At 40.3% G+C, this 24300-nt stretch overlaps 1 protein-coding gene across 3 annotated transcripts in view; it reads right to left on the bottom strand.

Annotated features, from left to right (window-relative positions):
- The window catches only part of NAPB (NSF attachment protein beta), a 52407-nt gene extending 29764 nt beyond the window's left edge, over window positions 1-22643 (bottom strand). Inside the window, exons 1-2 of one of the 3 annotated variants that reach the window (XM_045980690.1) lie at window positions 22471-22643; window positions 763-842 (exon numbers count right to left, since the gene is read on the bottom strand). In XM_045980690.1, the coding sequence (XP_045836646.1) occupies window positions 763-842; window positions 22471-22568 (178 nt within the window). In that variant the 5' untranslated portion in view covers window positions 22569-22643. Of the gene's footprint in view, window positions 1-762; window positions 843-15327; window positions 15503-22470 lie in introns of those variants that run through there. The other 2 variants (XM_045980693.1, XM_045980692.1) reach the window with 2 other exon arrangements.
- Between the last annotated feature and the right edge of the window lie 1657 nt (window positions 22644-24300).

Here is a 24300-nt window from a genome sequence, read left to right as displayed (position 1 = left end):
TTAAAGTGTCATCCCAATGGGTAAATCAACACAGTATACACCCTAAGCTTATACAATATTAGAGTCCATTATATCTCAATAAAGATAGGGGGAAAAAGCAGATGGGGAAAAGATTTGCATAGAGGGCAACGCCCCTACTTTAGATCATAGCAGGTGCAAGCCAGGACCAGAGACTCAGTCCCTGTTCTAGCTGAAGGCTGGCTCCATTTTCATTACAGAAAGACCCTATCACAGAGACATAACAAGCCCCTTTTTTATAGTAGGGGACAAGTTTGTTTCTCAAATCACTCTTAGAAAGAGCCATCTTTTCTCAGACCAATAAAATAATTCCACTATTTTGGAATTGATTTTATTACGTGTAATTTCACTGGATAGAAAGCATTATGTTAAAAAGTAACAATAAATCTGTTGGAGATTATAGAAATAACACTCACTGTCACATTTCTCAATGTAACCTCAATCAGCTACCACAGAGCTCCTCCCACAGTAAGAAATTCTCAACCAATGTTTAGGTAAAAAAACAAACAAACAAACAAACAACAAAAACAGGTTTTGTTCACTTAGATCAAGGTTCTTTTCTCCCAGGCCACAGTTTCACACCAGTTATTCCAGCAAGCACACCTGTCTCAGCCAACAGGAGGAATGCAGACAGTTATTTCTTCTTTCAAGATGATTTTAAAGTTACTTGCCTGTAAAGCAAACAAAAACAAAAACAAAAACAAAACAAAAACAAAAAAAACACACCAAAAACTTTATACATACCACTCCAATTTTTAGCCATCTTGAACATATTTGCAGCTCTGGTATACATTTCACAAGCCTCTTCTATTTTTGTGTTTCCTCTGAGAAAAATTTAAAAATGAGGTTAAGTTTTCCTACAGCAACCATCCACATCTCTACTTCTCCCTCCCTCAAATAATAAGCATTTAAATGCTCATTTACTATGCGCCAGACAAGTAAAGAATCTTAGCTGCTCGCTCAAAGGGTACACATTTATTATTCCTGTTTTCTAAATGAGGAAACTGAGGCATACAAAAGTAAAGTAAATACCCCAATACCACACAGCAAGGATGCCACAGAACTGAGACTCAAATACAGATCTGGCTCATCTCAGAGCCAGAGTTGTTGTTTTTTTTTTTTTTTTTTCATTTTATTTATTTTTTCAGTGTAACAGTATTCATTCTTTTTGCACAACACCCAGTGCTCCATGCAAAATGTGCCCTCCCCATTACCCACCACCTGTTCCCCCAACCTCCCACCCCTGACCCTTCAAAACCCTCAGGTTGCCCCAACCTCCCACCCCTCACCCTTCAAAACCCTCAGGCTGTTTTTCAGAGTACATAGTCTCTTATGGTTCGCCTCCCCTCCCCAATGTCCATAGCCCACTCCCCCTCTCCCAATCCCACCTCCCCCCAGCAACCCCCAGTTTGTTTTGTGAGATTAAGAGTCATTTATGGTTTGTCTCCCTCCCAATCCCATCTTGTTTCATTTACTCTTCTCCTATCCCCCTACCCCCCCATGTTGCTTCTCCATGTCCTCATATCAGGGAGATCATATGATAGTTGTCTTTCTCCGATTGACTTATTTCACTAAGCATGATACGCTCTAGTTCCATCCACGTCGTCGCAAATGGCATGATTTCATTTCTTTTGATGGCTGCATAGTATTCCATTGTGTATATATACCACATCTTCTTGATCCATTCATCTGTTGATGGACATCTAGGTTCTTTCCATAGTCTGGCTATTGTAGACATTGCTGCTATAAACATTCGGGTACACGTGCCCCTTCGGATCACTATGTTTGTATCTTTAGGGTAAATACCCAGTAGTGCAATTGCTGGGTCATAGGGTAGTTCTATTTTCAACATTTTGAGGAACCTCCATGCTGTTTTCCAGAGTGGTTGCACCAGCTTGCATTCCCACCAACAGTGGAGGAGGGTTCCCCTTTCTCCACATCCTCGCCAGCATCTGTCATTTCCTGACTTGTTAATTTTAGCCATTCTGACTGGTGTGAGGTGATATCTCATTGTGGTTTTGATTTGTATTTCCCTGATGCCGAGTGACGTGGAGCACTTTTTCATGTGTCTGTTGGCCATCTGGATGTCTTCTTTGCAGAAATGTCTGTTCATGTCCTCTGCCCATTTCTTGATTGGATTGTTCGTTCTTTGGGTGTTGAGTTTGCTAAGTTCCTTATAGATTTTGGATACTAGCCCTTTATCTGATATGTCGTTTGCAAATATCTTCTCCCTTTCTGTAAGTTGTCTTTTGGTTTTGTTAACCGTTTCCTTTGCTGTGCAAAAGCTTTTGATCTTGATGAAATCCCAATAGTTCATTTTTGCCCTTGCTTCCCTTGCCTTTGCCGTTGTTCCTAGGAAGATGTTGCTACGGTTGAGGTCGAAGAGGTTGCTGCCTGCATTCTCCTCAAGGATTTTGATGGATTCCTTTCTCACATTGAGGTCCTTCATCCATTTGGAGTCTATTTTCGTGTGTGGTGTAAGGAAGTGGTCCCATTTCGTTTTTCTGCATGTGGCTGTCCAATTTTCCCAGCACCATTTATTGAAGAGGCTGTCTTTTTTCCATTGGACATTCTTTCCTGCTTTGTCGAAGATTAGTTGACCATAGAGTTGAGGGTCGATTTCTGGGCTCTCTATTCTGTTCCACTGATCTATGTGTCTGTTTTTGTGCCAGTACCATGCTGTCTTGATGATGACAGCTTTGTAATAGAGCTTGAAGTCCGGAATTGTGATGCCACCAACTTTGGCTTTGTTCTTCAATATTCCTTTGGCTATTCGAGGTCTTTTCTGGTTCCATATAAATTTTAGGATTATTTGTTCCATTTCTTTGGAAAAAATGGATGGTATTTTGATAGGGATTGCATTAAATGTGTAGATTGCTTTAGGTAGCATAGACATTTTCACAATATTTATTCTTCCAATCGAGGAGCATGGAACATTTTTCCATTTTTTTGTGTCTTCCTCAATTTCTTTCATGAGTACTTTATAATTTTCTGTGTATAGATTCTTAGCCTCTTTGGTTAGGTTTATTCCTAGGTATCTTATAGTTTTGGGTACAATTGTAAATGGGATTGACTCCTTAATTTCTCTTTCTTCAGTCTTGTTGTTGGTGTACAGAAATGCAACTGATTTCTGTGCATTGATTTTATATCCTGACACTTTACTGAATTCCTGGACAAGTTCTAGCAGTTTTGGAGTGGAGTCTTTTGGGTTTTCCACATATAGTATCATATCATCTGCAAAGAGTGATAGTTTGACTTCTTCTTTACCAATTTGGATGCCTTTAATTTCTTTTTGTTGTCTGATTGCTGAGGCTAGGACTTCTAGTACTATGTTGAATAGCAGTGGTGATAATGGACATCCCTGCCGTGTTCCTGACCTTAACGGAAAAGCTTTCAGTTTTTCTCCATTGAGAATGATATTTGCGGTGGGTTTTTCATAGATGGCTTTGATAATATTGAGGTATGTGCCCTCTATCCCCACACTTTGAAGAGTTTTGATCAGGAAGGGATGCTGTACTTTGTCAAATGCTTTTTCAGCATCTATTGAGAGTATCATATGGTTCTTGTTCTTTCTTTTATTAATGTGTTCTATCACATTGATTGATTTGCGGATGTTGAACCAACCCTGCAGCCCTGGAATAAATCCCACTTGATCGTGGTGAATAATCCTTTTAATGTACTGTTGAATCCTATTGGCTAGTATTTTGGCGAGAATTTTTGCGTCTGTGTTCATCAAGGATATTGGTCTGTAGTTCTCTTTTTTGGTGGGATCCTTGTCTGGTTTTGGGATCAAGGTGATGCTGGCCTCATAAAATGAGTTTGGAAGTTTTCCTTCCGTTTCTATTTTTTGGAACAGTTTCAAGAGAATAGGAATTAGTTCTTCTTTAAATGTTTGGTAGAATTCCCCTGGGAAGCCGTCTGGCCCTGGGCTTTTGTTTGTTTGGAGATTTTTGATGACTGTTTCAATCTCCTTACTGGTTATGGGCCTGTTCAGGTTTTCTATTTCTTCCTGGTTCAGTTGTGGTAGTTTATATGTCTCTAGGAATGCATCCATTTCTTCCAGATTGTCCAATTTGTTGGCGTAGAGTTGCTCATAGTATGTTCTTATAATTGTCTGTATTTCTTTGGTGTTAGTTGTGATCTCTCCTCTTTCATTCATGATTTTATTGATTTGGGTCCTTTCTCTTTTCTTTTTGATGAGTCTGGCCAGGGGTTTATCAATCTTATTGATTCTTTCAAAGAACCACCTCCTAGTTTCATTGATTTTTTCTATTGTTTTTTTGGTTTCTATTTCATTGATTTCTGCTCTGATCTTTATGATTTCTCTTCTCCTGCTGGGTTTAGGGTTTCTTTCTTGTTCTTTCTCCAGCTCCTTTACGTGTAGGGTTAGGTTGTGTACTTGAGACCTTTCTTGTTTCTTGAGAAAGGCTTGTACTGCTATATATTTTCCTCTCAGGACTGCCTTTGCTGTGTCCCACAGATTTTGAACTGTTGTGTTTTCATTATCATTTGTTTCCATGAATTTTTTCAATTCTTCTTTAATTTCCTGGTTAACCCATTCATTCTTTAGAAGGATGCTGTTTAGTCTCCATGGATTTGGGTTCTTTCCAGCTTTCCTCTTGTGATTGAGTTCTAGCTTCAGAGCATTGTGGTCTGAAAATATGCAGGGAATAATCCTAATCTTTTGATACCGGTTGAGACCTGATTTGTGACCTAGGATGTGATCTATTCTGGAGAAGGTTCCATGTGCACTAGAGAAGAATGTGTATTCTGTTGCTTTGGGAGGAAATGTTCTGAATATATCTGTGATGTCCATCTGGTCCAGTGTGTCATTTAAGGCCTTTATTTCCTTGTTGATCTTTTGCTTGGATGATCTGTCCATTTCAGTGAGGGGAGTGTTCAAGTCCCCTACTATTATTGTATTATTATTGATGTGTTTCTTTGATTTTGTTATTAATTGGTTGATATAGTTGGCTGCTCCCACGTTAGGGGCATAGATATTTAAAATTGTTAGATCTTCTTGTTGGACAGACCCTTTGAGTAGGATATAGTGTCCTTCCTCATCTCTTATTATAGTCTTTGGCTTAAAATCTAATTGATCTGATATAAGGATTGCCACCCCAGCTTTCTTCTGATGCCCATTAGCATGGTAAATTGTTTTCCACCCCCTCACTTTAAATCTGGAGGTGTCTTCGCGTCTAAAATGAGTTTCTTGTAGGCAACATACTGATGGGTTTTGTTTTTTTATCCATTCTGATACCCTGTGTCTTTTGATTGGGGCATTTAGCCCATTAACATTCAGGGTAACTCTTGAGAGATATGAATTTAGTGCCATTAGTAGCCTGTAAGGTGACTGTTACTGTATATTGTCTCTGTACCTTTCTGATCTACTACTTTTAGGCTCTCTCTTTGCTTAGAGGACCCCTTTCAATATTTCCTGGAGAGCTGGTTTGGTGTTTGCAAATTCTTTCAGTTTTTGTTTGTCCTGGAAGCTTTTGATCTCTCCTTCTATTTTCAATGATAGCCTAGCTGGATAGAGTATTCTTGGCTGCATGTTTTTCTCGTTGAGTGCTCTGAATATATCATGCCAGCTCTTTCTGGCCTGCCAGGTCTCTGTGGATAAGTCTGCCGCCAATCTAATATTTTTACCATTGTATGTTACAGACTTCTTTTCTCGGGCTGCTTTCAGGATTTTCTCTTTGTCACTAAGACTTGTCAATTTTACTATTAGGTGACGGGGTGTGGACCTATTCTTGTTGACTTTGAGGGGGGTTCTCTGCATCTCCTGGATTTTGATGCTTGTTCCCTTTGCCATATTAGGGAAATTCTCTCCAATGATTCTCTCCAATAGACCTTCTGCTCCCCTCTCTGTTTCTTCTTCTGGAATCCCAATTATTCTAATGTTGTTTCGTCTTATGGTGTCACTTATCTCTCGAATTCTCCCCTCATGGTCCAGTAGCTGTTTGTCCCTCTTTTGCTCGGCTTCCTTATTCTCTGTCATTTGGTCTTCTATATCACTAATTCTTTCTTCTGCCTCATTTATCCTAGCAGTGAGAGCCTCCATTTTTGACTGCACCTCATTAATAGCTTTTTTGATTTCAACTTGGTTAGATTTTAGTTCTTTAATTTCTCCAGAAAGGGCTTTAATATCTCCAGAGAGGGTTTCTCTAATATCTTCCATGCCTTTTTCGAGCCCGGCTAGAATGTTCAGAATCGTCATTCTGAACTCTTGATCTGACATATTACCAATGTCTGTGTTGATTAGGTCCCTAGCCTTCGGTACTGTCTCTTGTTCTTTTGTCTGTGGTGATTTTTTCCGCCTTGTCATTTTGTCCAGATAAGAGGATATGAAGGAGCAAATAAACTACTAAAAGGGTGGCAAAGACCCCGGAAAAATGCGCTGTAACCAAATCAGAAGAGACCCCAAATTGTGGGGGGGAGAAAGGGGATAAAAACAGCTTCTGAAAAAAAAAAGAAGAAAAAAAAAGAAAGAAAAAAATTTAAAAAATAAAACAAATAAAAAATATAAAAAAGAAAGAAAAAATATATATATTTAGATGAACTAGTCAAAAAATGTTAAAAAAGAAAAGGGTAAAAGTTTAAAAAAAATTTAGCAGAAGAAGAAAAAAGAAAAAAGAAAAAAAAATTGAAGTAGCCGCAAGACTAAAGAATCATGGGGAGAAAGCCATGAGTTCCGTGCTTTGCTTTCTCCTCCTCTGGAATTGCTCTGCTGTCTTAGGAATTGAATCTGCTTTCTCCTTGATAGATGAACTTCGTCCTGGCTGGATATTTTGTTGATCTTCTGGGGGAGGGGCCTGTTGTAGTGACTCTCAAGTGTCTTTGCCCGAGGCGGGATTGCACCGCCCTTACCGGCGGCCGGACTAAGTAATCGGCTCGGGTTCGCTTTTGGGAGCTTCTGTTCCCTGAACGCTTTCCGTAGAGTTCCGGAGGACGGGAATGAAAATGGCGGCCTCCCAGTCTCCGGCCCGGAGGAGCCGAGAGCCTGGGGCCCCACTCCTCAGTGCGCCCCCAGAGGACAGCACCCAATCACTCCCGTATCCCCAGCCTCTAGCCGCGCTCCGAGCTCACCCAGCCCGCGACCAGTTCAAGGTAACCCCGAGCTGAGAGTTTAGTCCTCGAGAGCCAGAGTTTTTAATCAGAGTTTTTCCATGTATGGAAATTTAAGTTTTAGGTCAACTGGAGAAATAAGAAGTACAATATTCACAAAAGATTAAAATTTGAAGATTAAAGACATTGTTTACCCTGTTTTTTAAGAGTTTAGCACTATGTTTATCCAGACTTTAAAAACAAAAATGAAAACCTGAAGCCATGCTTTTTGGCTGCAACATTATCACCTCTGGCAGGAGAAAAGCTCTTCTCCAACATGGAAGGGCCTCAGTGTCCAGCCCATCATCCCATGTGGAAATGCATTTTATAACATCCTGAGAGAAGGAAACTCTACTGCTGCTTGAATACATACTGTTACGGAAAGTTCTCCACTAGACAGATGATTCCACTGAGGGACAGCTTTAGCTGTCAGACATGTCTTCTTACACAAAGGCAAAAATAATCCTCTGTAACTTGCACCAGAGTTTTCTAATTCAGGCTTCGTTCTTCCTATGCTAAACTAGACCCTTTTATAATGATGTTTCTCTACCTTGTCTATCCACACTATAAACATAAATAACCAAAGAATGAACACAAAACACCATATGCAGTGAGGAATTCAGAGTGGTTTAAGGACACAAGGACTAAAAGAAAGGGGAAATCAAGGCTGACCCTTGGAGAGTGGGCACAATATGAATAACAGTGAGCACATATGCATATGTCAGAAACTCAAAGAAGGTCTGAGCTCTAGCAGAGGGCCATAGACAATTCTGTGTCAGTACGCCTCCAGTGCAGTACACTGACTCCAGTGTGACTCACACCTTAGGCGGTAACTACTAATTGTCTTGCCCAAGCTAATTCTTTAACTTCTCTGGGCCTCAAGTTTTTGCATGTGTAAACAGCAGATAACAGAATCTCTACTTGTGGGTCATTATAAAGATCAATGGAAATAATCCATATATAGTGGCCGCTGCAGGGCTTGACCCAGAGTCCGTACTCAATCAAGATGATTATTATAATTAGGTGCAGGTACTGAAGGCATAAAGACTTTTGGGCATATTTGTATAAATAAGGGACATGCCTGTCTGCTAAGGGACTTATATCTGGAATGTGTAATGAACTCTTACAACTCAATAAAAAAAGAAATGACTTAATAATTAAAAAAAATAGGCAAAGGATCTGATTAGACAATTCCTCAAAGAAGATACACAAACAGCCAATAAGCACATGAAAAGTTATTCAACATCATTAGTCATCAGGGAAATGCAAATAAAAACCACAAATGAGATCCCATTTCACACCTGCGAGGATGGCTAGAATCAAAAAACAGATAATAACAAATGTTAGGGAGGATGTAAAGAAATTGAAACCCTCCAATACTGTTGGTACAAATGTAAAATGCTGCAGCTACATTTAGTTAGTTGCTCAAAAGGTTAAACGTAGAGTTACTATATGACCCAGTGGTACACACCCAAGAGAAATAAAAAGACTATGCCCATACAAAAACTTGTATACAAACATTCACCCTAGCATTATTCATAACTGCCAAAAAGTGGGAACAACCTAAATGTCCATCAACAGATGAGAAGATAAAAAAATGTGGTATATGCACACAATGGAATATTGGACAATAAAAAGAAATGAAGTACTCTAATGCTCTAATGCAGATAAGCCTTGAAAGCATTATGTTAAATGAAAGAAGCCATGAGCATATTATAAGATATCATTTCAGAGTAAGCAAATCTATAGAGACAGAAAACAGATTAGTGATTGCCTAGAGTTTGGGAAAAAAATGGGCAGGGGCAAGGATAGTAGAGTTTCTTTTGGTGGCGATGAGAATGTTCTAAAATTGGATTATGATGGATGCACAGCTTTGTGACTATGGTAAAAACTATTGAACTGGACACTTTAAATGGATGAATTATATAGTATTTACTATATATAAAGCTGTACCACTCTATTCCTTACCCCACACACAAAAAAAGAAAAAAAAAAACCTTTGGGGGCTATGTCACACAGTGAATGACAGGATGGCGACAAGCCACACCAAAAATATATTGTCAGAATTAGCAAAGCTTTCTTTCAATCACACCCTTATATATTAAACAACAACAACAAAACAATTAGCTAATTACCGCAATGGAAAATTCCTAAGTTTTTGATCTTAGCCATCCATAACTCCCTGGAGCTAACAAAGGCTTACCACTTTCTTGTCTTATTTTTCTAAAGTGTACCAGGAATCTTACACTGTAATTATAGTTCAATCATTCTTATTAAAGGTTTCCAAATAAAACTAGCTTAATTAAAATGTACTTTACCCTATTATTTTTGGAGACAGATTCAGCTAGGAATAATAGAACGCCTATGTTATGCTAGGTTTTATGCTGGATATTTCCACATATGTTATGTCATTTCCATCATTATTACAATCAGAGTGAAAGATGCCAAATCCATTTGACAGAAGAGAAAATTCTATCTGCGTGTGCCTGGCTCAGGTCATGATCCAGGGGTCTTGGGATTGAGCCCTGGTTTTAGGATTGAGGCCCTCGTCAGGCTCCCTGCTTAGTGGGGAGCCTGCTTCTCCTCATTCTGCTTATGTTCTCTCTCAAATAAATAAAACTAAAAAAAGAAAAAACAAAACTATATCTGGAGGTCAATGGCTCACCCAAGGTCATCTAGCCAAGGTCAGTGGTGGAGCTGAACCTGATGTCAAGTTCAGTGATCATTATAAAAATAATGAATATATTTTTATAAAAACTAAAGACATTCGCCTCTCCTCACCTCTCCTAAAACAGAATCATGAGAAGATATTCATTTTATAAGCACTAGAAAAACTCACTTGTCATAAACAAAACATAACTTTAACAATTTATGAAGAAATGTACTTCTGAAATCATTCCAAATGCCTTACTGTGTTCTATTCATGTGAAAGTTAACGTTTCTGAATTTTAAGGACAAATACTCAGAACTTATGTTCAAATAATTCAAATAGTTGTTATTCAAAGCCTCCATAAGTGAGGTATAAGATCCTTGAAAAGAGAAGTAAGTTCTAAGAGGGAATCTACATTATAAAGTTATAATAAATATGAGTACGGGCACTGAACTGACATTAAGAGAAGCTAAACTGGGCCATACTTAACTATTTGGGGAGATTATGCTACCACGAACTTAAAGAAAACACCTTCTGCACTACAAAAGGAAACTGACCAGCCCTAAGAACTACCACTGCCACCACCATCACCTCTACCACCACCATCACCACCCCACCCATGCAGCCTCAGCTGACTCCACCAACTCTCAATTTCAGGCGCAAGGCAGACTCCCTTCCCTTCTTGACATTGCTTATTCAGGACACATTCACTGAGATCAGTGTCAGAAAACACTAAGAAAAAAAGAAGTTCTCACCCATAAAGAGATCAGAATACTCAGGAAAAAATATTTAACTTCAGGGCTTGGAAAAGATCTGAATGCCCATCCCACCTCCCATGTTCCACTGAAGAAACATGGTGAGAGCCCCAACATGTCCCACCAGGAGCCAGTGAACCACAGAGCTGTGCCTTGAGCCCAGCCTGCAAGTCCCTCCCTCTCTTCACAATCCCACCCTGTCTGTTCCAATTCAGATGCTGCGGGGCATGGGGAGGAGAATCCAGCCTAGGAAACTATAGTCCATTATTTCAAAGAACTCCCATAACATCTAAATGCAGATCAGTCATTGATTTTTTTAAAAACCAATTAATCCTTAAATAATCTAAAATCTTGATTTTTCCTCATCTTGAATAAGAACTATTTTTGGAGCACTACAAAACACTGGCAATCAAAGTACATGCTCTTCTAGGACTGTGGGTGGTAAGAGAGGGATGTTAAAGTAGCATCATGGGGACTACCAGCACACACATCATGAGATGTACCCAGAAGAAAAGGAGGCAACTACTGAGGGAGAAGTAAAGTTGCTTCTAAAATCACAGAGTAGCAGAGAAGAAATATAAAAACGACACTGACAGTGCTGTTTCAATGTGAAAGCAGAACTGAGACAAAATTCGACTCTATTATAATCGAAGTATCCTGAATGGATGTCAAACTACATCAGAGGACTGCAAACAGAGATAACTTTTCCGAGTGCCTGGGACCCATGGGGCAAAACCCCACCAACTAGGACATACTTTCACTATTTGTGAGCGACATTACTTTAGCCCTTAGGCTGACTCTGAGGACAGGGACCAAAACAGGACCTGGCACACAGGTCTCAATAACAATGATGACCATTCAGGATCTGGGTGGAAGAAACTACCCACATTACATTTTTTTGGAAGTTTTCCCATTTATCATCCAAACTTTTAAAACAAACACAAAAAGTATCCAGAAAGGAGAGAAAAATTCAAACTCTGTTTAAAATATCTCCACCATTAACAGAAATGCTATTTCCCTACTCACAACACTTCTGACACCAAACATGTAGGTTTCCCACATCTAATTCTCCAGTTCTCTGCAGGCACCAACTAGGTGTCTTACAATTCAATTTAACTGTGACACTACCCAGAGTCAATGCAAACCCAACAGATAAGGGGCCAGTCCCACAAGACTGCCCCTACTTCAGACAGCATTCTCAAGTAGTGGGTACTCAAGGTACTCACATCTCTAACTTGACTAAAAACGAGGAGTTCCCACAACCCCCTCCTGAAATATGATTAATTTTCAAGAACTCACAGAACTCGGGAAAATATTTTCTTAAGATCACAAATGATGTAACTCAGAAACAGCTAATGGAAGAGATGCACAGGGCAAGGTATATTGGAAGGCGAACAAGGAGCATCCACACCCAATCCAGGGGCACCACCTCCTAACACCTCCATATGTTCACCACCCCAGAAGCTCCCTGAACCCACCATTTAGGGTTCTGGGAAGATTCTTCACTACACAGGCATGACTGATTAAATCACTGACCACTGGTGATTTATTCAATCCCCAACCCTTCTTCTCTCCTGGGAATGTTTGGGGGTGGGGCTGAAAGTTCCAACCCTCTAATCATATGGTTGGCTCCTCTGAGGACCAGCCTTCATTCTGAAGCCACCTAGGGCCCCAACAACAGTCACCTCATTAGCAAAAACTTCAGTAATGTTGAAAGGGGTTTATTATGATACAGAAGATCCTTCTCTCACTCTTACCACTGAGGATCCCACAAGCACTTTACAAATTTTGTGCCAGGAACCAAGGATGAAGAACAAATATACATTTCTTATTACATCACAACATCACAGCCACTGGAGCAGTAGAACTAGGGAAATGCAAGGAAAACTTGGCTAGAGGTGGTGGCCTCCAGAAGAAGTGGCTTCTGGGAGAGGCAGAGGCAGCTCCATGGAAGCTTGGTAGTGAAGGGAAAGAAAATCAGTGATAGAAATAAACTAAGAGTCCTGTGAAACAAAGGAGTATCACAGTACCAAGAGTCACACCAAACCCCTAGCACCCCTCCCTAACACTTTTCATTAAAAAAAAAAAAAAGTCCTTAATGTTATCTATGGAAGAGAGAATTTAAACTAAGAAACCTGTGAAAGCACCCACCCTTCATCTCCCATTACAGAAACACACGCTATTATGATCCCAAGAAAATCCAAGACACTCTAAACAGAAGGCAAGCAGCATCCATACAAAACTACCATGTAAGAAGTAAGAATAAAACCTTTGCAACTGACAAAAATGTTCCCCAAAACTATCACAAAGCAGACAAAAACAATTCCATACAATTTAAAGATTATTAAACAAATACTTATAGATATGAAACTACATCACAGGTCAAAAACTTAAAACTCAGAATGCAAGAGCATGCAGGGGACCAGAATATGCCACCCCAAAATACACCACTTTGGCATAAAGACTATTTTGAGCTGGAGGAAAATGAGAATAGCAGATCTAGAAAGACACCTTCTCAGAGCTTCCCCATCTGACTAAACGCAGAAATTTCTAAGAAATGAGGACTGCCATAATCCCTTCTCTTGGGAAAGTTTTATGGTCATTAAGCAGATGGAAAGTTCATACGGAAATGAGCCTGCACAAACAAACGTTAATCCTTTGTTTTCCAGTTTGTCATCCTTAGAAGCCTAAAACCTTGGTCCTGACACTTCTCTACAAATATTTTGTTCTTTGTTAAGGCACTATAAGACCAGTTCTTTTTTTTTTTTTTTTTTAAGATTTTATTTATTTGTCAGAGAGAGCGCGCATGAGAGAGCGAGCACAGGCAGACAGAGTGGCAGGCAAAGGCAGACGGAGAAGCAGGCTCCCTGCTGAGCAAGGAGCCCAATGTGGGACTCCATACCAGGACGCTGAGATCAAGCCCAGTTCTAATTACCCCTCTGAGTTACTCATTGCTACCTGTGTTCAATAAACTACTTTTTCTTGTTAGTTTGTCTGGAGAACCTAGGAGAGTAGAGAACAAAGGTGAAGTTCTTCCTTCCCTACATGCACACACAAAAAATAAAACCATGAACTCCTATTTCAAATTCTAGAAGGAAAGAAAGAAAAAGACCAAGTCATCTCAGAAGTAAAGTCTTATCTAGAACATACCTATGGGGAGAACAAATTCTATTAACACTGAGAAGAATGAAAACAGCCAAGAGCATGGAAGTGAAATAAGGGAAGGAAATGGATTCAAGAAAAAGTGACAGGATAAAAGTAATACCTGAAAATGGGAGTAAAACAAAAGAAAATATTGAAATAATATTTAAAACTCTAATTTCAGAAAATTTTATAGAAACAAAATAAGATGTGAATCTAAATACTGAAAGGGTCTGTCATGTACTAAGAAAACTGACCCAGTCAAACACATCTAGTAAGTCTATTAGTTTTTTTTTTAAGATTTTTAAAAAAGACTTTATTTATTTATTTGACACAGAGAGAGATCACAAGGAGGCAGAGAGGCGGGGGAGGGGGAGCAGGCTCCCCACTGAGCAGAGATCTGGATGTGGGCTCTATTCCAGGACCCTGAGATCATGACCTGAGCCAAAGGCAGAGGCTTAACCCACTGAGCCACCCACGTACCCCAAGACTATTAGATTTTATAAATCAAGAAAATCTTTAGGCTTCCAGGCAAAGTCACTTACAAAATTAAGAAAATCGGGTTAGCTTGACTTAGACTTCAACACCAACATACAAAGCAAGACAACATACAAAGCAAGATGACTGGGGAACAACATTTTTGAAGAAACTCAAGGGAAGAAAAGATCACACAGCCAGCCAAGCCAACGAATAAATACTACTGATGGAAGCAAGGACTTAAGGAATACCATTCTGGCTTCCAACTATGAAGATGACTAAGGAACATCAGTGAAAAGGCTGGTGGTGGGGGCACTGAATATGTTTTACTACAGATCAAAGAGAAGAGAAAAAAATGTAGTGACAGGATAGAAAAATAAAATGGAGACATCTGTTCCAATAAAGTATAAATAACTGAACTCTGTCCTTCCACACATATACTCTGGACAAAGGGAAAATTTTAGAATAAGCTCAAGGACTGGCACATAGGTAAAGGGTGTTTTCCACATCAAACAAATACTAAATGCCTACCAGAGCTAAGGGCATTAAAAAAGATTCATAGTATAAAGGTTACCAGTAGAACAAAAATACAAAATACAAAATCCATCCCCCCAAAAATGCACAGAAAAGAGATCACATGGGGGTGCCTGGGTGGCTCAGTTGTTGGGTGTCTGCCTTTGTCTCGGCTTGGGTCAAGATCCCAGAGTCCTGGGATCAAGTCCAGCATCTGGGTTCCGGCTGGGCAGGGAGCCTGCTTCTCCCTCTCCCACTTTCCCTGCATATGTTCTCTCCCTGCTATCTCTCTCTCTCTCTCTGTCAAATAAATAAATAAAATCTTAAAAAAAAAAAAAGATCACCTAAAGAAAGAAAATAAAAGCATCATACATAATCAGTACAAAGACATAATAAATATAACAAAGAAGGATGACAGATTTAAAAACCAATTATATACCAGTCATATAAACAATGTAAATGGACTGAAGGTTTTTAGATTTGCTCGTAAAACAAAAGCCAACTGCGTGCTCAATAGGAGAGACACAACTAAAATAAAGCTATTCTGAAAAGGCTTAAGATTAAAGAGATGGTCAAAAGTATACCACATATATCTACCAACTTTTTTTTAATTTGTTGCAACAACAAATAACCCTCAAACCTTCAAAGGCTTCTCACTCACTTTACCTGTAACTGCAGGCCAGTTCTGCTTGTTCTTTCTCCAAGTGTCATCTCTCTATTCTGGCATGTAGCCCTATCTGGAGTACTCTTTTTTTCTTTCTTTTTCCTTTTTGTTTTTAAAACAAAACAAAACAAAAACAGGGCAGAAGCAAGAGATGACCCCTGCAGCTTCCGCTCAAGTAGAGTGTGCATCCCCCTTCCACACACTCCCTCAAAGTCAGTCATGGGCCAGAGAATACTCAATGGGGAGGGGAAGTGTACTCTGCCCAGGGCCAGGCAGCACAGGTCACATGGCAGCAGGCTGAATGTATAATCCTCTTATATAATACAGTCCTCAAGCAGGCAAATGCAAATAATAAGAAAGCAAGGGTTGCTACTCCAGTATTAGACAAGGCAGAATTTGGGCTCAAAAATACTAAATGAAAGAAAGAAATTCACTTGCTAATGCTAAAAATACAATTCATAACAAAATTATATTAATTGTGAACATCTACTTACCAAAATATAAATAGCCACCTTTATAAACCAGAAACTACAAGAAATGCAAGACAGACAGAAATGCACTTATAAAAGGAGATATGACCATACCCCTTTTAGTTCAAGAAAGTTAAGTGGACAACAAATAAACAGATGTGAAAGGCCTGACAACATAATCAAATCAGGGATCTCTATCAAGGCATACACTCCAATAGGAGAACATCTGCCTTCTTTGCAAGTGTGCAAGGGCCATTCATAAACACCAATCATATACCAGGGGCAAAGAAAACCTTAGTAAGTTCTCTGATTATAATGAAAGAAAACTAGAAATCACAACCCCTCCACCTCGAACACAACCCATAAACCCTTGGGTTAAAGAGGAAACAAATTACAATTAAAAACACTATGTATCAAAATGGGGGGGGATACAATTTAAAACATTAATACCGTTTTAAAGGAAAATTCATCCATGAATATTCAGATCCATATAAATACAATAATGAAAATATTGAAAGAAATACCATATTCCATTCACCCCAAAAAAGCCAGAGGGAAAAATGGAAGAAAGCAATGGAGGTAAAAGCAGAAAACAGGAAAGTAATAAAATCCATAAGTCAAAAATATTAGTTGTTTGGAGGAAAAAGATCAAAAGAATCAAGAAAGAAGGGTAAATGCAAAAACACAGAAGTGACAGAGGGAAGAAACTACTGAACTAAAGAACGTTCAAAAGAATCCGTTTAAGGGTTCACTTAAATCTTCAAAACCACAGCATGAGGTTAAAAGGAAAATCTCTACATTATTTTTATGAGGCACCTATAACATTGATACTTCAACCTGATGGGCTATACACAAAAGAACCATAAAGAAAATAATTCAAAAGAAAAGAATTAAAAACAGAACTGAATAGCACATTAAAAAATATAAATTATATCATGATCCAGAGGGGCTATTCAAGGAATGCCAGAGCAGTTTAATATGAGAACATCCATTCATTAAAATATTAGTAACTAAGGAGAAAAATCATGTTTGTCTCCACAGATACTAAAGAGGCCTTCAAAATATAAGCTTGGGACACCTGGGTGGCTCAGTTGGTTAAGAGTCTTCAGCTCAGGTAATGATCTCAGAATCCTTGGATCAAGCCCCAAGTCAGGCTCTTTGCTCAGCAGGGAGTCTGCTTCTCCCTCACCCTCTGCCTCTCCACACCCCTCATGCTCTCTCTCTCCCTCTGTCTCAAATAAATCTTTTTTAAAATATAACTCTTCAATCTTTAATGAAAACACTCATTAAAACAGAAGTTGACAGAGACTTCCTTATCATGAATATGTACTTTAAGCCAGAAAGTAATGATCTGTTAGTTATTTCGATTATAATTAAATTACCGTTACTTATAATAAGTCCATTTAAATACAGAAATGGTTAGCATTCTGAAATTCTACTTCTAGCATTTCCTTACTGTGAACCCTAAGTGTTAGTCACTGAAAATGCTTTACAGGTACAAAAGCTTTACTGACCTTACCATCTAATCAAATGAACACAAAGTGAAGCATAAGAACAGATAGCAAAGTCTACCAGAACTTGGATGATCCTGTGTCCTGGCTGGAGGGACAGACACCCTTAGCTTACACCCATCTTCCTGGCATCTCAAAAACATCCCAGTTTGGACAACCTACTCATGGCCACTATGTAACTCACGGAAACAGGGAACCATTGGAAAAAAAAATTAAAAGTAGAATTACAATTTAATTTAAAAAATTAAATTGTAAAATTAAAATTTAAAAAAATTTTAAAAATTAAAAAAATAAAAAAATTAAAAGAATTACAATTTAAATATGTTATTCATATATAAACGTTAATATTCAGAGATTGACAGTTAACTAAGTAAAATCAAGAGGTAAGAGAGAAAATACAAGGCCATGAAACTATTCATCATTTTTAGCAGAGTCAATAGATACTATCTAAAATTAGTAAATCAGGAAGTAGAAGTATTCCAAAATTATTTAGAATTACAGTGGTAACCATCAGAGAAATTAAAAGGAAATTAAAAATCATTACTTCTTGGGAGTATCATTCTTCTTTAGGAGAGAGGAGACTCGGGGAATACTTTACTTTTTAACTGGAACTTCTCCATGGTCCTTGCATTCTTCTCACATATGTAGTAGCTACTACATTTATAGTAAACACATATTTAAGTAAAACATAGACGGAAGTGACATGAACTCCCCTTCACTTTGTTGCCTTTGCTCTTGAAAACTAAACAAAAGTAAAAGAAAAAAAAATCAGCATGGTAGGAGGATTCACATTCTCTCCACCAATATCCACCAAGTGCCTACTGCATGACACACGTCGAGTGAGGTGTGGGGTGAGAGCAATGACAGAGGACAGACTCCCCAGGAGCTTACATTCTGGAGTTACACACCACCATGGGTCCTCCCTACCTCTTCTAAACAAGTGCACCTCACAGAGCTCACAACAATGAGAGAACAGATGGTGAACACTGCAAATGCAAACAGAATAAGGCCAATCTAGAAAGATTTTATCATTTGATATACAAACTATAACTTGGCACTAAAACTAGAAAATAAAATCAAAAAAACCAAAACACCCCCCCCTTTTTTTTTAAAGAGGAGTGGTGGGGAGGGACAGGGGGAGAGGGAAGAAGAAAATCTCAAGCAGGTTCCACACTCAGCAAGGAGCCTGACTCAGGGCTCAATCCCATCACCCTGAGATCATGACCTGAGCCAAAACCAAGAGTTGGTTGCTTAACCCACTGAGCCATCCAGGTGCCCCTAATGCTTTACAAATGCTATCATATGTCTTTACCACATTTTGGCAAAACTTAAAAATAGTCTTTGTAGAAATAAAGCTGAGTGAAGAATACTCATAATTAATGGCCTACAATATTTAAGAAATATTCCCAATTTTCTTTACTTTTTTTTTTAAGATTTTATTTATTTATTTGACAGATCACAAGCAGACAGAGAGGCAGGGGGTGCGGGGTGGCGGGGTGGGGCAGGCCTCCTGCTGAGCAGAGAGCCAGATGCGGGGCTGGATCCCAGGACCTTGAGATCATGACCTGAGCCAAAGGCAGAGGCTTAACCCAGTGAGCCACCCAGTTGCCCGAAATATCCCCAATTTCAAAAATAGCTAAGAAATTATGGACTCATAATTGCATCAAGATAACCCAATAGGGTCTTTCATTAAATTTGACACTGCCAAATTCATGGCTCTTTACAAGCTTTATGGCTGGGCAACATCCCAAAGTGAAAGACAGCATTAGCCATGCAGAACATCTTCCAATTGTCATTCTTAAGCAGCCACTGTCTGTGATGTGCACTGTGCAGGCTATCCCCAATCTGGCCTCCTATTAACAAGGAAAAGACAGTAAGAGAGACCTTAGTAATTCAAAACTACTTTACGTCACACTCAGGTCAGTTTAAGATCTTACTGGCAGTTCATTAAGATTCTATAATTGAATTTGAAATTAACTATAAAATTCCATAGCTCATGCCTGGGAACAAATGAAACGAAAACACTGCTCTTTTGGTGGTAGTTTTGTTATATTGTGCTAAGCTCTTCAGAAATAGTAAATTTTAATTAAATACTACAGCTATAAAAACACACCACTAACTGGCAGTCAAGGAGAAAAGCAGAACATGCATAATAGGTATTTTGTGATGGCTGCATCCCTCAGTGGTTCGCTAACATCTTGGAGACAAGAATGGGACTTGTTGTGCCTTTTACACAGAATACATGATTGACCTTTCCTCAGGAATATACAATGTGTATTTTCATCTAACCTTACTGAAAGCAACAAAGAAGAGAAAAAGAATAGTACTGAGAATACAGTATTGCCATAAAACCTGTGTGGGTGGTGGATAAACAGGGCGTGAAGAAGATAAGCTCCTAATACATTTTTATCTGCAGTTTGGATTATGAGCATGAGTCCATACAAGGTACGGCACAATATGCTGAGCACCTTCTAATAGCTGCCATGTCTTCAGAACTGCATCACCTGCCCCCTTTAAACCACTAACTGGTCAGCTCTTAACTACATTGGGCTTGGATGATACTCATGATACACATCAGTTATGTATGTTCCGTTAATTCAGGAGTCTCACACAGGGAGATGGATTACACTGTGGTTTCAAGAAAGGATGACAAGTAGATGGGAAATTTCTACATCAAAGGAAGGGTGGCAGGGTGGACTAACATGTGCTCCAGCCTAGAAGGATGAGGAGAGGTACAAATGATGCCAAATATATTGGAAGATTCTAAACATCTAAAACTGATACTTCCTACTGTTACTGACAGAGAAACTAGGCCTGGAGTTCAGCTTCAAGTAATTATATACCACTAAAACTCATAGGACCCTGAGTACTCTTCTTCCCTAAACTTTCCTGGAGCCAACTATCACTGAAAATAACACACTTCCCTATAGGATAAATAAACTTACATGGTACAAAGCTCTTTCAAATCTTTAATTAAAAGACCAAAGACCTAGTCCTAAAGGTCTTTGGCTCTCAAATTCTGGCAGTCACTTAATCTGTCTGGCTCTTTGCTTCCTTGGTAAGTAGTGGCTGACAATTTTGATGAATATGCTAATTAATATTTCATAATCACCATCTCCAATGGTTCTAAATGTTTTACAAGCATACACTCACTCAACCCTCACTTAAAGATATACTATTATTACCCCTTTTTATAACAGACAAAACTAATGCACATAGAGGCTAAGTACCTTGTCCCCCCAACCCCCCATCCAAAAGCTAAGACAATCAACTGGCCTGCCATATCCAGGCCTAGGATGAAGTTACTTTTGTGCAAACTGACTGTAAAGGGCGAAGGTTAAAGTCTTCCTATACCTTCTCTCAATGAAACAGGTGATCAACAATCAAGGAGAAAAGAGATGCTTGTTTATAAACAAAAGTCTTTTTAAAATCCTTTTAGGATTACTGGCTCAAGACTTGGCCCAATTTCATAAAAACAATAAACATGACACCTCTTCACAAAAAGGAAGGTTCCCCTGAGACCAGTATCAAGTGCTGTAAAGTTTTCCTCTGCCAATTATAGATTCTCTTCCAGGGAAGTACATTCTGACTTGAAATCTTCTGTGACATTAAGATCACCTCTAGGCAGGAGGTGCTAGGACATTAAATTTTATATGAATATATTTTAAATGTTTTGGGAATCACAATAAGGAGCTATTGTTTGGTGTTAGCATCAAGTATTAGCAGTGCTCCTTAAGTGTAACAGCATATATCAGGGTAACTTTTAAAGGGGAAACAGTGCTCCTTAAGTATCACCATATATCCGGGTAACTTTTAAAGGGGGGAACTTGTGATTAATTGCTATGTTTGGAACTACAAATCCTATGAGAAATTTAGAAACCAGCTAGGATAAATGCCCTTTGAGAGGTTCCTAAGGATAGTAACCCTTACCTTTACGCATCTTTGCATCCTACTACAATGCACTGCATGAAACCTGCATCTAAGCATTTCCTGGGGATGTATCCCCAATGGTAGTGTTTTATTATAATCAAAAGAATGCTGATAGCAAAACAAGCAGATTCCAAACTGAATTTAGTACAGAAATAAAACTGTCTAATAATGCAACGATTAAGTACTGGTCCTTCTCAAAAATAAAAATATGCTCTTGCTCGGCAGATCTTTCACTTTCAAAAAGAAAAACAACAACAAAAACCACCAGGAAATTTCAGCCTCTCTAATCTAAACAGCTGAATCATTCACATATTTAACCGCCCAGAACCGTCAGTACAAGCTCTGCTTTTTGCTCAGTCTGAATTTAAGACCTTCCCTAGGAGAACACGGGAGAATTACAGAAAATTAACGGGATTCCCAAAAGACACCTACTTAGACAGGAGCTGCGTTATCCTTAATCAAACAGCAGGCCCGGGCAAACCCATCAATCTCTGCTGAAGTAAAAATACTACGCTGAGGAAACGTATTCGTTCTCCAACGAACGTTTATTAAATATCTACTTGGCGAAAGGCAAACCCGCACACGATCTCTGGAATGGGGGCGCCGCGCCAATCTGCTCCGCCGCGGGGCCCACCGCCCAGCCAGATGCGCCCAGATGCAAGGGTCAGGCGCAGGGACGGGGGGTGGGGGGGGGTCCCCGGACCCGCCCCTCCGGCTGCCCCTGGGCTCGCCTCCCACCAACACCGGTCTCCTAGCGATGCAGCTTCAACCGTGGCGGAGTGAACAAGTCTGTCCCGCAACCGCGGCGATAGCACCCTCCAGGCGAGGCCGTGGGACACCCCCCCACCAACGCAAGGGTAACACCAGGCAGGTGGGGGCGTGGAGGGCGTGGGGGCCCTCTGGGGACCCCAGGGGCTGTCTGGACCGTGTGTGGGGGCTGAGGGACCCCGAGAGATTCTGGAGGTTCCAGGAGGTACGGGGGTGAGGTCTGGGGACCCAAGGGGATCTCTGGAGGGAGCGCGGGGGTTCTGAGAGCCCCCGGGGCATTCTTGGAGGGGGGTGCTTCTAGGAGGCCCTAAGGCTTAGGAGCTGTCCGGAAGATGCAGGGGAAATGAGGACCCACAGGCGTCTCAGGGGAGAAAGAGAATTCAACAGGACGCGCTTGGGGGCGGCTGGCTGGGGAGGGGGCGCGCGACGGAAACCCCCCTCAGGGCACTCGCAGTCTGGCGCTCACCCAAACAGCCCTCGGAGGAAGGAGTGGGAGGCTTTGACTCGCTTTTCGGCCTCCGCCATCAGCTGCACTGCCTCACGCTCCTTCCCCGCGTTGTCCATGTCGCCCGCTGCCGCCGCTACAACCTCCTCAGCCGGCTCCGACTCGCCTTCCGCGCCTTCGCCCTTCTCTCCCACAGGCGGGGAGCGCTGGCGAGGCGCGCAAGGCCTATCGGGACTTGTAGTGCCGAGTCCGGTTCTGAAGGCGGGGATGTGGGAGGCATCAACTACATTTCCCAGAAGGCCGCAGAGCGGGGCGGGATGGGGATCTGAGCTGGCAGACTGCCGGCGCCGGGGATTTCGGGGCGAGAGGCGTGACTCTCCGTAGGGGTCTTAGTCCAAGGTGAACTTTAATCTTTTAAGTATGCGGGGGAAATGGAAGATGACGCGTGGCTGTCTAGTAGGGATAACCTCAAACACGCAGTGTCACGTTGGTTCAGGAATCCCTTGCTCACCGCGACTGACATCTGGCGAAGGGATGGACGAGGAAACGGGGGATAACAGATTGGAACGTTCAGCCTACGCCAAGTTCTGCAGGAGGGAATCTAACGCAGCCACTGAAAGCAAATTCATTAACCATGTGATGCCCATCCACCCACCCACCCACCAGCAACAGCTGGCAGAAAGAGCCATTTTTATCTCCAGAGCAAGGCGTTGAAGAATTTATCATTTTCCCCAATATAAACTCAGAGTTATTTTTCAGTCTCTCCATGTTACAACTTAATGTCGGTCTTCTCTTCCTTGGTTATAAATAAGTTGCATTTAGGCTATATATGCATAATCCACTCTTAATTGACTGAAGTATTTCCCATGATTGGGAGGCTTTGAGCTCTCTTATTCTTTACATGGTGCTGGCCGTAGAGGCTGAGTCTCCTGGGGCACAATGTGGCCTGCCCAGAGGACTTCTAATTTCATAGCAGAAGTATCCATAGATAGATGCTATCATGTGCCAAAAACTTCCAGGCCTGTCCTGGAGGGAGTGGCTATTTTTGTTTTGTTTTGTTTTTGTTTTATACAAAATCTAGACCATTTACATTTGGCAATGCTAAAGCAGTGGTGGTGAAACAAGAAAATCACTGCCAAATGAGAACTTGTGACAATGTCAAACTATTAATAAATACACTGTGGGCACTGGCACATGAAATATATCTAAGAAAATGAGGCTGTCTTCAGAGATCAAGGCAACAAAGGCCAAACTCCTAGAAAGATAACTAAAGCATATGTTGCAGAGTCCATACATTGAAGGCACTCTAGAGATGGAAGGAAGTGTCAGATCTTCAGGCAGAATTTATTTACTAAATGCAGTATTCTAACTTCAAAAACCTAATTTGTGTTCTTTTGTAGCAGTATTGGAGAATAATGAGGCAGGAAATTAGAAGTGTCAGTAAATGTAGGATTAAAGAGAAAAACTGCAAAATCAGACATAAGCATTTGAAAAGCAGAGCAGTCCACGGGGATTTCATGGAGTGGGCCCAACTCAAAAGCTCTTAAGTGCAGCATCAATATGTTGATTTAAGCAGCTCCCAAAGCTGGCCCAAAGTAAAGGATGTTCAAAAATACTGATCCCTAAGTTGCTAGCTTTTTAAATCAGGATCTCCTGAGGTTGGGGACTAGGAAATGTACATTTTAAAAAGAATTCTCTGTGCACTATTGTAAAGCATACAATTCTAGATTCTCAAATCTGTGGTCAGCTCAAAAGGAGGTAGAATAGACTGCCTCCTCTAAGCCAGAATATGCAGCTGGGGTGACAGGTTACATCCTGACATTTTTTTTTTTATGTTTCTGGGTATTTCAT

This window comes from Meles meles, chromosome 16, assembly GCF_922984935.1.
Source record: "Meles meles chromosome 16, mMelMel3.1 paternal haplotype, whole genome shotgun sequence".
Classification (NCBI taxonomy): Eukaryota; Metazoa; Chordata; class Mammalia; order Carnivora; family Mustelidae; genus Meles; species Meles meles.
The sequence above is the reverse complement of the archived record's forward strand: the minus strand, read 5'-3'. Positions and strand labels throughout refer to the sequence as shown.